The sequence below is a fragment of the Oryx dammah genome, unplaced genomic scaffold (assembly GCF_014754425.2).
Source record: "Oryx dammah isolate SB20612 unplaced genomic scaffold, SCBI_Odam_1.1 HiC_scaffold_29, whole genome shotgun sequence".
Lineage (NCBI taxonomy): Eukaryota > Metazoa > Chordata > Mammalia > Artiodactyla > Bovidae > Oryx > Oryx dammah.
In genome coordinates, this window is record NW_024070213.1 from 4219207 (window position 1) to 4234914 (window position 15708).

General features: G+C 38.2%; 1 protein-coding gene across 2 annotated transcripts in view; it reads left to right on the top strand.

Annotated features, from left to right (window-relative positions):
• Positions 1–15708, top strand: part of SMC1B (structural maintenance of chromosomes 1B) — an 81292-nt gene that overhangs the window by 24790 nt on the left and 40794 nt on the right. For both annotated transcript variants that reach the window (XM_040234552.1, XM_040234553.1), the window contains exons 11-12: positions 834–1013; positions 11997–12143. In XM_040234552.1, the coding sequence (XP_040090486.1) occupies positions 834–1013; positions 11997–12143 (327 nt within the window). The remainder of the gene's footprint in view (positions 1–833; positions 1014–11996; positions 12144–15708) is intronic.

The following is a 15708-nucleotide window of genomic DNA, read 5'->3' on the forward strand; positions in this document are numbered from 1 at the left end:
TTCTTGCCTCCATATCATTTTTTCCTAGTTCTGCCATAATCTACCTTAATGATTTTGAGCACATTGCTCTAGCAGTGCACCACTAGCCGGCAGTTTATTTTCTCCTATAGCATAGTATGTTAGAGAAGGATGAAATATATGTTCTGTCAGTGAGATGCTGACCCAGAGTTTCACCTGTAAATGTGTGGTCCAGTAAATATGTGTCAGCTTTTGGTGGCGCAAGCTAAATTTTGAGGTTTGAGATATGTATTGAAAGGTCTTAAGAGTATCTAAACTTTACATAATATTTATATGTGCACACATATTTTGGTTATATATAGGGTTTTTATTTATGAAAATGAAATTATACTTGCTGGTTTTCAGTAACACATTGCAAATATCTTTTGATCTCTTTATCAACCCAACTTAACTCATGTCAAAGGGGATCTACAAGCTTTCCTGATATTTAAGACTAAAATGGTTTTCTGAGTTCCATACTATTGTGCCACTCTTTTGAAAGTATATAAATAGGTATTTTCTCCCACTAGATTTTATGATTTTGAGAGCAGGAAGGGTTTCTCAGCCATGCTTAATCCCAGCTAGTTTGTGATAAAATTTAATCTGGAAATTATATCTTCTGGCATTTGATGAAGTGTATTTTTAAAAAATATTAAATGAAGCCAGTGGATTGTTCATCAGATTCTCATCTAATTTTTATTGTGTATAAGTGCATACTACTAATCACTTACTGTTATATATGTTCTTTGAAAAAGAATGTGCTGAATATTTGGTTTATATTTTAATATACCTAATAAGTATATTAAGTATACCTAAGTATTTTTTAAACCTTTTAGATCAAACCAATCAATGAAAGATTAAGGGAGATTAAAGGCTGTAAAATGATGATTGATGTCATAAAGACTCAGTTTCCTCAGCTGAAGAAAGTAATTCAGTTTGTGTGTGGAAATGGCCTTGTCTGTGAGACTCTGGAAGAAGCAAGGCATATTGCCTTCGCTGGACCTGAAAGACGGAAAGTAAGAGATTTAAATTGCAGTTTTGGATAATTTAAAGCAGTATTTGTAAGACTAACATATTACATATACAAATATTTATATATGCTTTCATATGTTCTCCTATGTGAGGAAGACTAACAGAACCTAAGATATTCATGGCTGCAGTAGTTTTTGTAATGTTAAGTATTCAAAAACTTAATTTATCTAATATTTCCCCAAATCAGAAATCATATGTTGAAAGTTAGATTTATTGTAGTGATATCCTAAAGCTGTTAATTTTTTAACTATATATACAATAAATGTTCCTGTTGGATCTCAGATTTTCCCTGTATATATATATATATAAAATACATACATTTCTGAATACCAGGAAAGAATTTGGGTGCTTAGTTTACATTCTTGGTTATTCTATAGTTTAATGAAGATACTAACTGTCCTTTTACACATTCAAGGTTTTAACACATTTGAAGTTATATAGAAATAGCATAATTGAAATGAGGTTACTAAATATTAGTCTCTCTAATTTAAGTTTTAAAAATATTATTTCCTCTCAATTGAAATAGAGTTTGTATTTAATTAAGCAGTGTAAAATTATTCAAACTATCTGATATAGTCTTTTTTTTAAAAAACTACTTTGTGATAACATAGTACCTAAGGGCATTAACTATGGAGTAAGACCAGTTCCCTGATAGCTAGTAAAGAACCTGATAGCTGGTAAAGATATCCTGATAGTTGGTAAAGAATCTGCCTGCAATGCAGGAAACCCCAGTCGATTCCTGGGTCGAGAAGATCCACTGGAAAAGGGATAGGTTACCCACTCCAGTATTCTTAGGCTTCCCTTGTGGCTCAGCTGGTGAAAAATTGACCTGCAGTGTGGGAGACCAGGGTTTGATCCCTGGACTGGGAAGATTCCTGGGTTGGGAAGATCCACAGGAGAAGGAAAAGGATACCCACTCCAGTATTCTGGCCTAGAGAATTCCATGGACTGTATAGTCCACGGGGTTGAAAACAGTTGGACATGACTGAGCGACTTGCAAAAAGAAAAAAAGACCAGTGATACTACTTAGTAATTAATTATGTAAATTTAGGCAAGTTTCTAAACCTTTTAGTTTGTTCATCTAAAGTGGCAGAAATAATAGTACTTGTTTCATAGAGTTATAGGATTAAATAAGTAATAACATGCAAAATGCTTTTATAGTGCCCAGGAAATAGCTCTCAAAAAAGTGATAGTCATTTTGTATTTGCTAGTCAGTTTACACATTTGATGTGAAATGTCCAGAATCGCAAATTAACACAAAGCAGGCTATTCTTATGAAAGATAGGAATTTCCCATATTAAATGTATTGACTTGTTTTATATGATTAACTTCTCATACACGTTAGTAGTTGTAGCTATAATAATCTTAATGTGATCTCTGTCATTGATTTCTCCATATTACATTTAAGCAGGTGTAATAAGTGAGCTACTAAGATATCTTCCTTATTTGCTACCTCATTAACTATTCTAAAGTTGATTTTTGTATATTTGTAAAATTGATTTTTGAAGATTTGTGTGATGAATTTAAAGAAGTCACATGAAGATAAGACTGTGTTTAACTTTTCCTTCATTCACCATATATTGATGGTTTATATATTGTTCATAGTAATATGCCTTACTCCTTTAGGCTATATTTTTTTCTTTTTGTTATTTCAAACTTTTAATCAGCTTTATAAATCATATTTTTATCTTGAAGTATGTTCCAGGGACTCATCTTCCCATTATTATTATTCCACTTGAAGAATATTCTGTATTTTAGGTTGCAAAAGACATTTGGATAGATGTCATATTTTCACAGAAATCATCTGAGGTTTTTAATTTGAGCTTTTGGTTTTCCATGGACTTGATGTCTTTCCATTGTCTTGATAATGTGGTTTAAAATTTTCCTTGTTCAAACATTGCAAGTTACATCACAAAATTATATTTTTGTTAGTTTATAAACTACATATAGTATATGTAAACTATATAATATAAATTATAGTGATTTTGCTAGCTGTAGTTTAGTCATTAAGATATTTATAACTCAATCTTAAAATAGTTTAAAAATTTATGTAACATTTTAAAATCTAGAGTCTCTTTCAGTACATGTGATTATTTCATCCATTTCCCTTAAGCAAAGAAACAACAATTATTTGCTTCCTTTTCTCATAGACTGGATGGTTATTTCTCTAAATCATATACAGAAATATCTGTTTATGCTTTGGGCTTCCCTAATAGCTCAGTTAGTAAAGAATCTGCCTGCAATGCAGGAGACCCCAGTTTAATTCCTGGGTGGGAAGATCCACTGGAGAAGGCATAGACTACCCACTCCACTTTTCTTGGACTTCCCTTGTGGCTCAGCTGGTAAAGAATCCACCTGCAGTGCTGGAGACCTGGGTTCAATCCCTGGGTCGGGAAAATCTCCTGGAGAAGGGAAAGGCTACCCACTCCAGTATTCTGGCCTAGAGAATTCCATGGACAGTCCATGGGGTCACAAAGAGTCAGACACAACTGAGCAACTTTCACTTTCATTTATGCTTTACCCTTCTAATATGATGTAGCAAAAAAACAGACCCAGAAAAATGTCATTAACTAGCTGGTAATCTGTGAAAACATCATTTTTCCAAAAAAATACCTTAAACAAGAGAGAATAAAAATGCAGGGTACAGTAGGTTGAAAAAACTAGGTATCATCTGGAATAAAATATAGTTGAATCTAGACTTCATACCTTATATCACTATATTCATAGATCAGAAATGTAAATGTTAAAAAATAAAACTGTAAAGGTACCGAGAGAAACTATGGGAAATTTTTTTCTTAACCTCAGAGATAGTAAGGCCTTTCCAATGTGACCAAAAATAAAAAAAGCCAACCCCAAGGCTAAAAACATGGGTGAAAAAGTGAAAGTGTTAGTCACTTAGTCATATCCAACTCTTTGTGACCCCATAGACTGTAGCCTGCCAGGCTCCTGTCCATGGCATTCTCCAGGGAAGAATACTGGAGTGGTTTTTAGCCATTATTAATCGCTATGCATAAATTTACATAAATATAACATTTCTGCATAGAAAAGACCATTATAAGCAAAATCAAAAGACATGGCAAACCAGAGAAAATATTTTCTACTCAGAAAAAAGAAAATTTGCCACAAATCAATCAGGTAAAGAACAGAAATAAAGTTGAAAAACAGACAAAGGAGAGGAGCAAACTTAGGTTCATAAAAGGAAATATTCAGTTCTGTCGCTCAGTCGTGTCCAGTTCTTTGCGACCCCATGAATTGCAGCACGCCAGGCCTCCCTGTCCATCACCAGCTGCCGGTGTTCACTCAAATTCACGTCCATCGAGTCGGTGATGCCATCCACCCATCTCATCCTCGGTCGTCCCCTTTTCCTCCTGGCCCCAAAACCTCCCAGCATCAGAGTCTTTTCCAAGGAGTCAACTCTTCGCATGAGGTGGCCAAAATACTAGAGTTTCAGCTTTAGCATCATTCCTTCCAAAGAACACCCAGGGCTGATCTCCTTCAGAATGGACTGGTTGGATCTCCTTGAAATCCAAGGGACTCTCAAGAGTCTTCTCCAACACCACACTTCAAAAGCATCAATTCTTCGGCGCTCAGCTTTCTTCACAAGTCCAACTCTCACATCCATACATGACTATTGGAAAAACCATAGCCTTGACTAGACGGACCTTTGTTGGCAAAGTAATGTCTCTGCGTTTGAATATGCTATCTAGGTTGGTCATAACTTTTCTTCCAAGGAGTAAGCGTCTTTTAATTTGATGGCTGCAGTCACCATCTGCAGTGATTTTGGAGCCCCCCAAAATAAAGTCTGACACTGTTTCCACTGTTTCCCCATCTATTTGCCATGAAGTGATGGGACCAGATGCCATGATCTTCGTTTTCTGAATGTTGAGCTTTACGCCAACTTTTTCACTCTCCTCTTTCACTTTCCTCAAGAGGCTTTTTAGTTCCTTTTCACTTTCTGCCATAAGGGTGGTGTCATCTGCATATCTGAGGTTATTGATATTTCTCCCGGCAATCTTTTTTTTCCCCCCTCTCCTGGCAATCTTGATTCCAGCTTGTGCTCCTTCCAGCCCAGCGTTTCTCGTGATGTACTCTGCATAGAAGTTAAATAAGCAGGGTGACAATATACAGCCTTGACTGACTCCTTTTCCTATTTGGAACCAGTCTGTTGTTCCATGTCCAGGTCTAACTGTGGCTTCCTGACCTGCATATAGGTTTCTCAAGAGGCAGGTCAGTGGTCTGGTATTCCCTTCTCTTTCAGAATTTTCCAGTTTATTGTGATCCACACAGTCAGAGGCTTTGGCCTAGTCAATAAAACAGAAATAGATGTATAACTGGTGTTAAATATGAAAACTCACCCTCACTTAAAATACGGGAAATTCCCATTAAAACTATACCAAAATACTGTTTTCACTTGTCAAATTGATCAATATAAAAAAGTTTGATAGCGCTTTATGGGGAAAGAGACCCTTGGGTTCACTGCGCTGGGCATGTAAATTTGTGCCAGCTTTGTGAGGGGCAAGTCTAGCAGTTGTAAAGAACTTAACATACACATAAAATTGTATGTGTATGAAATGATATATATATAAGATTTAGTTATTGAACCATTGTGTGCAGCAAGAAATTTGGAAACAATTTGCACAAAACTGTTCAGTAAAGTTATAATGCATTTATAAAATGGGACACTATATAACCTTAAATAGAGGGAATGAAGCTCTCTATGTACAAGTGTCAGATAATCTCCAAGATTTCAGTTCAGTTGCTCAGTTGTGTCCGCCTCTTTGTGACCCCATGGACCACAGCACGCCAGGCCTCCCTGTCCATCACCAACTCCTGGAGTTTACTCAAACTCATGTCCATTGAGTCGGTGATGCCATCCAGCCATCTCATCCTCTGTTGTCCCCTTCTCCTCCTGCCCTCAATCTTTCCCAGTATCAGGGTCTTTTCAGATGAGTCAGTTCTTTGCATCAGGTGGCCAAAGTACTGGGAGTTTCAGCTTCAGCATCAGTCCTTCCAATGAATATTAAGGACTGATTTCCTTTAGGATGGACTGGTTGGATCTCCTTGCTGTCTAAGAGACTCTCAAGAGTCTTCTCCAACACCACAGTTAAAAAGCATCAATTCTTCAGCGACCAGCTTTCTTTATAGTCCAACTCTTAAATCTATACATGACTACTCCAAGATATAGTCAGTTTTTTTTAAAGTAGTAAGTAGACTAGTGTTTATTATGTTACCATTTGTGTAAAACATGAGGAAAGGAGATGTGTTTTTGTTTATGCAAAAATATTTCTGGAAGAACACATAAGAAATTGACAGCATTGATTATCTCTGGGGAGGGTAACTGGGTCGTAGGGGCTAGCAATGCCAGGAAAATTTTTTACTCTATGCCCTGTATCTTCTGGAGTTTGAACTATGTGAATGTCTTACCCATTCAAAAGTAAAAGGAAATGTTAAAGTATATTATTTTCCATACCTGTGAAAGACAGCTTAAAAATACGTATAACCTATATAACACAAAAGTTACAGAGGATCTGCTTCAGCAGCTTATAACACTGAAACAGAGTTTCTTGAAACAGTTGAATTTGGTTCAGTGGAATGATCGGATATACCTCAGAATGAATTTTTAATGCCAAAGAAATCCTCCTTTTCCTAAGCTAGGCTCTCTGGAACTTTTTAATGCTACTAATATTTTAAAATGCCCCCAGCTTCTTATTTTATATGAGATTCCCAAGGTATTTTGGGGGGAATGCAAGCCCCCAAATAGGCATAGGATGACTGCACTGAGCAACCATTGTAAACTGTAATTTTCAGGCTAGAAATAGAAATTGTAGTCCTTCCAGAATAGCTTTGACTGTCAATCAAATGAAAATAGGTTATTTGATACCAAGTTTACTTTTTAAAGAAATTATTTTAATAAACCTAGAAACTATTTTTAAAAGCCCTGTAATTCTATGAATTGCTACCTATTTCATTTTTAGAATTAGAGGAGGTCTATAACATGGTGATTAATAAGAACATGGACATAGATGTTTGATCAACTTGATTTAGGGATTTTAGTCCCTGTCTTAAAGAGATGGAAATACCAGACCTCCTTACCTGTCTCCTGAAAAACCTGTATGCATGTCAAGAAGCAACGCCTTACGTGGAACAACTGACTGCTTCAGTTGTGGGAAAGGAGTATGTCAAGGTTTTATATTGTCACTCTGTTTATTTAGCTTTGTGCCGAATACATCATGTGAAATGCCGGGCTGGATGAATCATAAGCTGGAATCAAGATTGCCAGGAGAAATATCCACCTCAGATTTGCAGATGATACCACTCTGATAGCAGAAAGTGAAGAGGAACTGAAGAGCCTCTTGATGAAAGTGAAAGAGGAGAGTGAAAAAGCTGGCTTAAAACTCAGCATTCAAAAAATGGAGATCATGGCATCAATCCCATCACTTCATGGCAAATAGAAGGGAAAAAGTAGAAGCAGTGACAGATTCTATTTTCATGAGCTCCAAAATCACTGTGGACAGTGACTGCAGTTGTGAAATTAAAAGATACTTGCTCCTTGGAAGAAAAGCTATGACAAACTTAGACAGCATGTTAAAAAGCAGAGACTTTACTTAGCCATATAGTCTGGATTTGAGTGAAAATGAAAGTTGCTCAGTCATATCCAACTCTTTGCAACCCCATGGAATAGTCCATGGAATTCTCTAGGCCAGAATACTGGAGTGGGTAGACTTTCCCTTCTCCAGGGGAACTTCCCAATGCAGGGATCAAACCCAGGTCTCCCACATTGCAGTCAGATTCTTTACCAGCTGAGCTACCAGGTAAACCCAAGAATATTGGAGTGGGTAGCCTATCCCTTCTCTGGGGGATCTTCCTGACCCAGGAATCAAACTGGGGTCTCCTGCATTGCAGATGGATTCTTTACCAGCTGAGCTACCAAGGAATGGATGTGAGAGTTGGACCATAAAGAAGACTGAGCACTGAAGAATTGATGCTTTCTAATTGTGCTGGTTTTTTCCAGTAGTCCTGTATGGATGTGAGAGTTTGACTGTGAAGAAGGCTGAGCGCCAAAGAATTGATGCTTTTGAACTGTGGTGTTGGAGAATACTCTTGAGAGTCCCTTGGACTGCAAGGAGATCCAACCAGTCCATTCTGAAGGAGATCATCCCTGGGATTTCTTTGGAAGGAATGATGCTAAAGCTGAAACTCCAGTACTTTGGCCACCTCATGTGAAGAGTTGACTCCTTGGAAAAAACTCTGATGCTGGGAGGGATTGGGGGCAGGAGGAGAAGGGGACAAAAGAGGATGAGATGGCTGGATGGCATCACTGACTCGATGGGCGTGGGTCTGAGTGAACTCCGGGAGTTGGTGATGGACAGGGAGGCCTGGCGTGCTGCGATTCATGGGATCGCAAAGAGTCGGACACGACTGAGCAACTGAACTGAACTGAATTGAATTGTGCTGGAGAAGACTTTTGAGAGTCCTTTGGACAGCAAGGCGATCAAACCAGTCAATCCTAAAGGAAATGGACCCTGAATATTCACTGGAAAGACTGATGCTGAAGTAGAAGCTCCAGTACTTCAGCCACGTGATGCGAAGAGCCGACTCATTGGAGAAGACTCTGATGCTGGGAAGATTGAAGGCAAAAGAAGAGGGCAGCAGAGGATGAGATGGTTAGATAGCATCACTGACTCTACGAACATGAATTTGAGCAAACTCCAAGAGATAGTGAAGGACAGAAAAGCCTGGTGTGCTGCAGTCCATGGGGTGGCAAAGAATTGGACGTGATTTAGCAACTAACAACAACAAATGGCTTTAGGCAAGCTTCTTAATATCTGTAAGCCCCAGTCTGTAAGATGGAAATCATATTTACTCATGGGGTGCAAACATACAATTGAATAGCATATATGCACTATGTCAAGCATAGTATGATAGTTACAGTAATGACAGCAGCAGCCAACAAAGTAATAAAAACAATCTCAGAAAATTGTGAGTACCCTCTGCTCTAAGAGGGGAAGTTGACTTGGCCAAGTGTGATGCCTGGAAAGAGAGAGTGGGCATAGGATAGCATATGTGTTATGACAGATTCTTAGTTCAAAGTTCCTGATACACTTCTCTCTCTTCTTGCCAAGCCAGCCCACAAGTTTGTGTGTGTGTGTCACAGTTGACTTTTACACATGCAAAAAACAAGTTAATAAATGTTCAGTTTGGAAAATAGAGCTCAAAAAGGAAAATCGGGACTTCCCTGGTGGTCCAGTGGTTAAGACTCTACACTTCCAGTGCAGGGGACATGGGTTCAGCCCCTGGTGGGGAACTGAGATCCCACATGCCACGTGGTGGAGCCCCCCCAAAATAAAGGAATAGGAAAACCATCCCTAACATGTTCTATAGAGTTGCCAGATAAAATATTTGGACATAAATTTAAAAGTTATTTGTTGTTTATCAGAAGTTCAGATTTAACTGGGCATCCTATATTCCTCTTTGCTAAGTCTGGCAACCATATTCTTGAAAGATCTAGTGAGTGTTGTGGTCTATGTGCCCGATATTTGATAGTCAGCTATATTACTCTTAGCCTTTGTAGGTATTGATATATGTATAATTGGGTCTTTACCATGAGATCAAGTATGTATTTACTACATTTTTTAATGATATCACTTCTATATTTTAATTTTAATCTAGAATTAATTTTAATATGTATTATCAGATGCAGATAATAGCTTTCTCCCCCCAATGGGTGATTATCTATCCCAGTATATTTAATAATTTTTCTTTTTCTTTTTGATTGAATTGACTTCTCATCATAGTCTAAATTAGTTATACTTTCTTTTTTCATCAAGTTTAATTTGCTATCTCTTATTTGTAGCTGTCTTATTGTCTATTTATATTTAGTACAATAATCTTCATTTTAATCTATAAAAGAATTAATTTCTTTTAGGAAATAGTCAAGATATACATTATCAGTAGGTAAAATGTTAGACCACAGACAGTATAAAATTATCATGTATAAAACTAAACTCATGTTCTTTCTAAATCTTGATCTCAATTCTTAGTACCACTCTTCTAACCAAATGAAATTCTGGTTTTTACTCATGGATCTCCTTATAACCTCTGCAGTTCCCATAACTTTTAAAATTATACCACCTAAATATATCTCAAAATCTTTTTCCTTTTCTTTACCTTAGATATTATTAGCTGATTTCATACCATCACCTCTGGCTTCACGTGGACCAGTCAGTCCATTTTCCATATGGTTGCCAGAGTGGTCTGTTCAGATCTCACCATCTCTCTCCTTTGCTGTCAGGCAGTGCTAATCTCCAGCCCCTCCACACACCCTGTCAGTCCTCAGCTGTGTTTGATCCACATTCTTCCTGTGATGACATACAAAGAGCTCTGTGATCTGCCCTGTCTAGCAGCCTCACTCTTTCCTTTCTTTCCTGAAATTCAGACACAGTAGCTAGAGCTCTAGGAGTCATCTTGGACTACAGAATGACTTTGAAGGTTGTCAAATAAGAGCCGCTTGACACATCACTAGTGACATACAGTGTAGATGTAAAAGTAAACTTTATTGAACAGCCGAAAGGCAGAGGAGCAGTGGAGCCTATGTAATTCGTCAGCTTTCATTCTGTATAGGTGTACTTTGCTAGGCAAAAACGGCATGAGCTAAAAGTGTTCCAGGAGAGGGAAGCTTTTATGGAGAGGTCAGAGGAGTAAGGTGATCATGTAACAGTGGGCTTCCTAGTCAGGGAAACTTCTTTCTGGATCAGACACCACCTACAGGAGTTCAGTTTCCATGCCATTGCTGTTGGTATCTGGTAGAGATCTAGTGTCCTTCCTGAGTTCAGACGTGATGAAAAAACTCATTGCCAAGCTAACAGTTGGGAGGGAAGGGAACCCCCGATGCCTTCCAGAAAATAAAAGGCCTGTCCCCTCTGAGGGGTAATCCCAGTAAAATACTAAGGGTGACGGAGCAGTATGACAGGAGTGTGGGTTAACTGTGCAGCAACATACGCACACTGGAATGTTTACCTCTGAAATTGCAAAAGAGAGAGAAACTAAGTTTTCTGTTAAATGTAATTAATCTAATTCTAACTCATACTTTTGATAAGACACAGTGAAAGCCTTCACCGCCTCTGGGAGGCTTCTGCGAACCTTCCAGGCTGGGTTGGAACACCCCAGTTTTATGCCCACAGATTACTCTGTTTTTGTAATGGTATGTTTATATGTTTCTTTTCCTTGCTAGTCTGACCATAAGGGTCAGTGCCATACTGGACTCTCTTTTGGTCACTCCAGTTCCCAGTATAGAATGTCTCAAACACAGCAGTCACACGGAGTGTCTGAATCTAGGAATGAATGAGGCTCCTGTTGGCTTTTTTTAAAATTGGTTTACATTACGTGGCTTTAGTCCTCCACAGGCTCTCTCCTCTGCTTTGACTAATTAATTAGAAACATTTTTAAAACACTGAGAATTGCTTTCATTTAGTCCATAAAGCAAGACTATAAATTTCAAGCTGTTTTATACATTTGACTCAGTTAAAATTTGGGGTCCAATTTCATATTCATTTTAGAGTACATGGTATTTTTGATATTCTAAAGTAACTAAGGCTGTTTTCAAAGAATGTCTTTGACATGTGATGTCAGAGTCTTTAAAATACAGTATTACATAATGCAAAGTATGAGATATTAAATACAAATACTCTTGGTTTTTTTCTTCTCAGTACTGAATATGTTTGAGACTAACATATAATTTTATTTTGAACTTTTTATATTGCTATTCATTTGTGCCTGAAACACAAAACAGAGTTTTGTATTTGTGAGTTTGTTGGCTGGTGTCCCTCATGAGCTAGTTGTCTTATGATAGAGTTCAGTAAATAGTTTTTTTAACTACATATTCTTAGCTGTATAAGTTGTTGTGTTATATTCTGTTTTTATCTTCTTTGTGTACATTTCTCCAAGGTAAAATATTTTTAATTTTACAGACAGTAGCTCTTGATGGAACATTATTTTTAAAATCTGGAGTGATCTCTGGAGGGTCAAGTGACTTAAAATCCAAGGCTAGATGCTGGGATGAGAAAGAGTTAAAGAATTTAAGAGACAGGAGAACCCAACTAATCCAAGAATTAAAGGTAAATCCATGTAAAAATTGTAGAATACTAAGTAGAGTAATTGTGTTTTTAAGCAGATTTCTTAGGTAATAAAAGTACTATGCCTTTAGTTTAAAGAAGTCAAATTATGCAGAATGGAGTAAAGTAAAAAATAAAAATCTTTCTCTTGCCCATCCTTACATCTCAGTGGTATTTGTTAAACATAGTTTGATGCATATATTCCGGAAATTTTCTCGGTACATGCAAGTCTATGTATTATTTTCCTGAATAAGACTTTTGCTATTGATTGTGTTTGCAGCAAGCTTTTTACTTAGTATCACAACATGGACAGTGTTTTCATTTAGCATATAGAGAGCTACTTTGTTTTTTAATGAGTCCTTCCTGCTATTTTATTATATAGATTTTAACCAGTGTCACTTTGGTTTTTGTTATTACAAATGAGGCAGCATTCAACTTTCTTTGGAAAGAGAAAGTAACACAGTGCCTGAGAGTATAAATCCTATGGCCACACTGCCTGAGTTTGAATCCTGACTTGCCCACTTACCAGCAGTATGACCTTGGGCAAGTTCCCTAGCCCCTTCATACCTTGAACCTTTTAGAGTTACTTTAAAGATTAAATCAGCTATTCAAGATAAAATGCTTAATGCCTGACAAAAATGTAAGCACTATATAAATATTTGTTGTTAGTATACCTTTACTTACATCTCTGAGATGATTTCCTACACGTGGGATTTCTGGGTCTGAGGATGTATGTATTTAAAAAGTTGATAGATGCTGCTAAATTCCCATTGAAAGAAAACCTATAGAGTTTGTATGTCCCTAGATTGCAGCACTAGGTACTAGCAAATATTTTAATCTTTGCCAATCTGGTAAAAAAATATATATAATCTAATTGTTTGAATATGCATTTCTTATAACTGAGGTTGAACATTTACTCTTATATTTATCATTTGTTTAGTTACTCATGTATTTTTTTTCTGTGAACTTATTAGGCTATTTGTCTTATTAGCTACTTTAAGAATTATATGTATAATAAGCAAATTACTTCTTAGCATGTATGTTATAAATATACTTTCTATTCAGCTTTTTTTGTTGGCTATATTGAAGTATAATTTATATACAATAACAGTCACCAATTTTTAAGTGTACGGATCAGTAAGTTTTGACAAGTGTATGTATTCACCACCAAAATCCTGATCTACAGCATTTCCATACCCCGCCACACCCAGTTCCGTTGGGCTCCTTCGTAGTCAGTCCCTTCCCTGGGACTTCGTAGAACCTCTGGACCTGGCAGCTCAGTCTACTTTCTATCACTGTAGCTTTTTCTCACTTAGAATTTCACAGAAGTGGGATAATCACACGATAGTAGTCTTCTGTTTTATGCTTTCTTCATTTAACCTAATGCTTTTGAAATTCATGTTGTGTGTATCGAAAGTTTATTCCTTTTTGCTATTCAGTAGCTGACATTTAACTTTGTTTTGTCACATACGTATTTTCAATCTTTTGTAACCAAATTTATTAATCTTTTATAACTTCTGGATTTCAATGTCATGTTCAGAAAGACATTATTCTTTCTGAAAATGACAAAAGAAATTCAATAATGCTTCCACCCATAGTATCATTTATTTGAATATTATAATCCCACATACAAATTTACTTGAAATGTAAACTTTCAGTTCAGTTCTGTTGCTCAGTCGTGTCCGACTCTTTGCGACCCCATGAATCGCAGCACGCCAGGCCTCCCTGTCCATCACCAACTCCCGGAGTTCACTCAGACTCACGTCCATTGAGTCAGTGATGCCATCCAGCCATTTCATCCTCTTGTCCCCTTCTCCTCCTGCCCCCAATCCCTCCCAGCATCAGAATCTTTTCCAGTGAGTCAACTCTTCACATGAGGTGGTCAAAGTCCTGGAGTTTCAGCTTTAGCATCATTCCTTCCAAAGAAATCCCAGGGTTGATCTCCTTTAGAATGGACTGGTTGGATCTCCTTGCAGTCCAAGGGACTCTCAAGAGTCTTCTCCAACACCACAGTTCAAACGCATCAATTCTTCGGCGCTCAGCCTTCTTCACAGTCCAACCCTCACATCCATACATGACCACTGGAAAAACCATAGCCTTGACTAGACAGACCTTAGTCGGCAAAGTAATGTCTCTGCTTTTGAATATACTGTCTAGGTTGGTCATAACTTTTCTTCCAAGGAGTAAGCGTCTTTTAATTTCATGGCTGCAGTCACCATCTGCAGTGATTTTGGAGCCCCCCAAAATAAAGTCTGACACTGTAAACTTTAAGAGATACTAAATCAGGATAATGCTTTTAGATTATTTATTTTTCCTATTTAGCTTTCTTCTTTTGTTTATACAAATGATCGATTTTTTATTCAAGGAGGTGTTCTGGCAAAGTTACTCAGCTAATTTTAATCTTTTTCTATAAACATGAGACCACGAACTATGCTTTGATCTAAGGTATACAAAAATTAAACTTTTAAAGATTTTACAAATTTAGGCCTAGGCACAGGGAAAGTTTCAGGAATGTGGCAGCTTGAATGAATCTGTGTTTCCTATCCGTGTTTATACTAGGTTCCCACCTGTGTGTGTCTCACCTGACCCTAGTAGAGAGTTGGGTGTGAATGAGATCTTGGGTTCTGGGAAAGGCCACCAGGAAAAGCTGAGGTAGGGCTTCTCTTTTGATCTTTGATCTTTGAAGAGAGCTGGGAGAAGAATCAGGGCATAGGGGAGTACTGAAAGAAAAGAAAGCAAGCTCAGTCGTGTCTGACTCTTTGCAACCCCATGGACTATAGCCTACCACGCTCCTCCAACCATGGAATTTTCCAGGCAAGAATAATAGAGTGGGTGGCCATTTCCTTTTCCAGGGGATCTTCCCAACCCAGGGATCGAACCTGGGTTTGATCTGCATCTCAGGCAGACGCTTTGCCCTCTGAGCCATCAGGGAGCCAGGGGAGTCCTGGAGGAAGGTTAATGTTTTCCCCATGCTTAGTCTCGGCCCTCATGAAGCTGAATATTACTAGGGTATGGCCCCCCAATTCCTGAGTTTGTGGGAGGAGGAAATGGCAACCCACTCTGGAGTTCTTGGCTGGAGAATCCCAGGGATGGCGGAGCCTGGTGGGCTGCCGTCTATGGGGTCGCACAGAGTCGGACACGACTGAAGTGACTCAGCAGCAGCAGCAGCAGGGAGAACAGAGAGACATCTTTTCCTCCATCTCTCAGTGGGGCACTGGCAATTTTCTGTTGTAGTTGCTGGCCTTTGGAGAATATCTATGGGGCATCTGCCACTAGGGGTGCTTCTGTATGCAGACCTGAACCTCAAATAGGCAAAAAAACACATAAATGCATTTAAGGTGTTCCAGGAGCCTTCAACACTTGAACGAAAAACTAGAAGCATTAAAGAGATGTGGAGTCTTCCCTGGTAGCTCAGATGGTAAAGAATCTGCCTGCAGTGTGGGAGGTCTGGGTTCGATCCTTGGGTAGGGAAGATCCCCTGGAGAAGGGAGTGGCAACCCACTCCCGTATTCTTGCCTGGAGAATCTCATGGACAGAGGAGCCTGGTGGCTACAGTCCATGGGGTCGC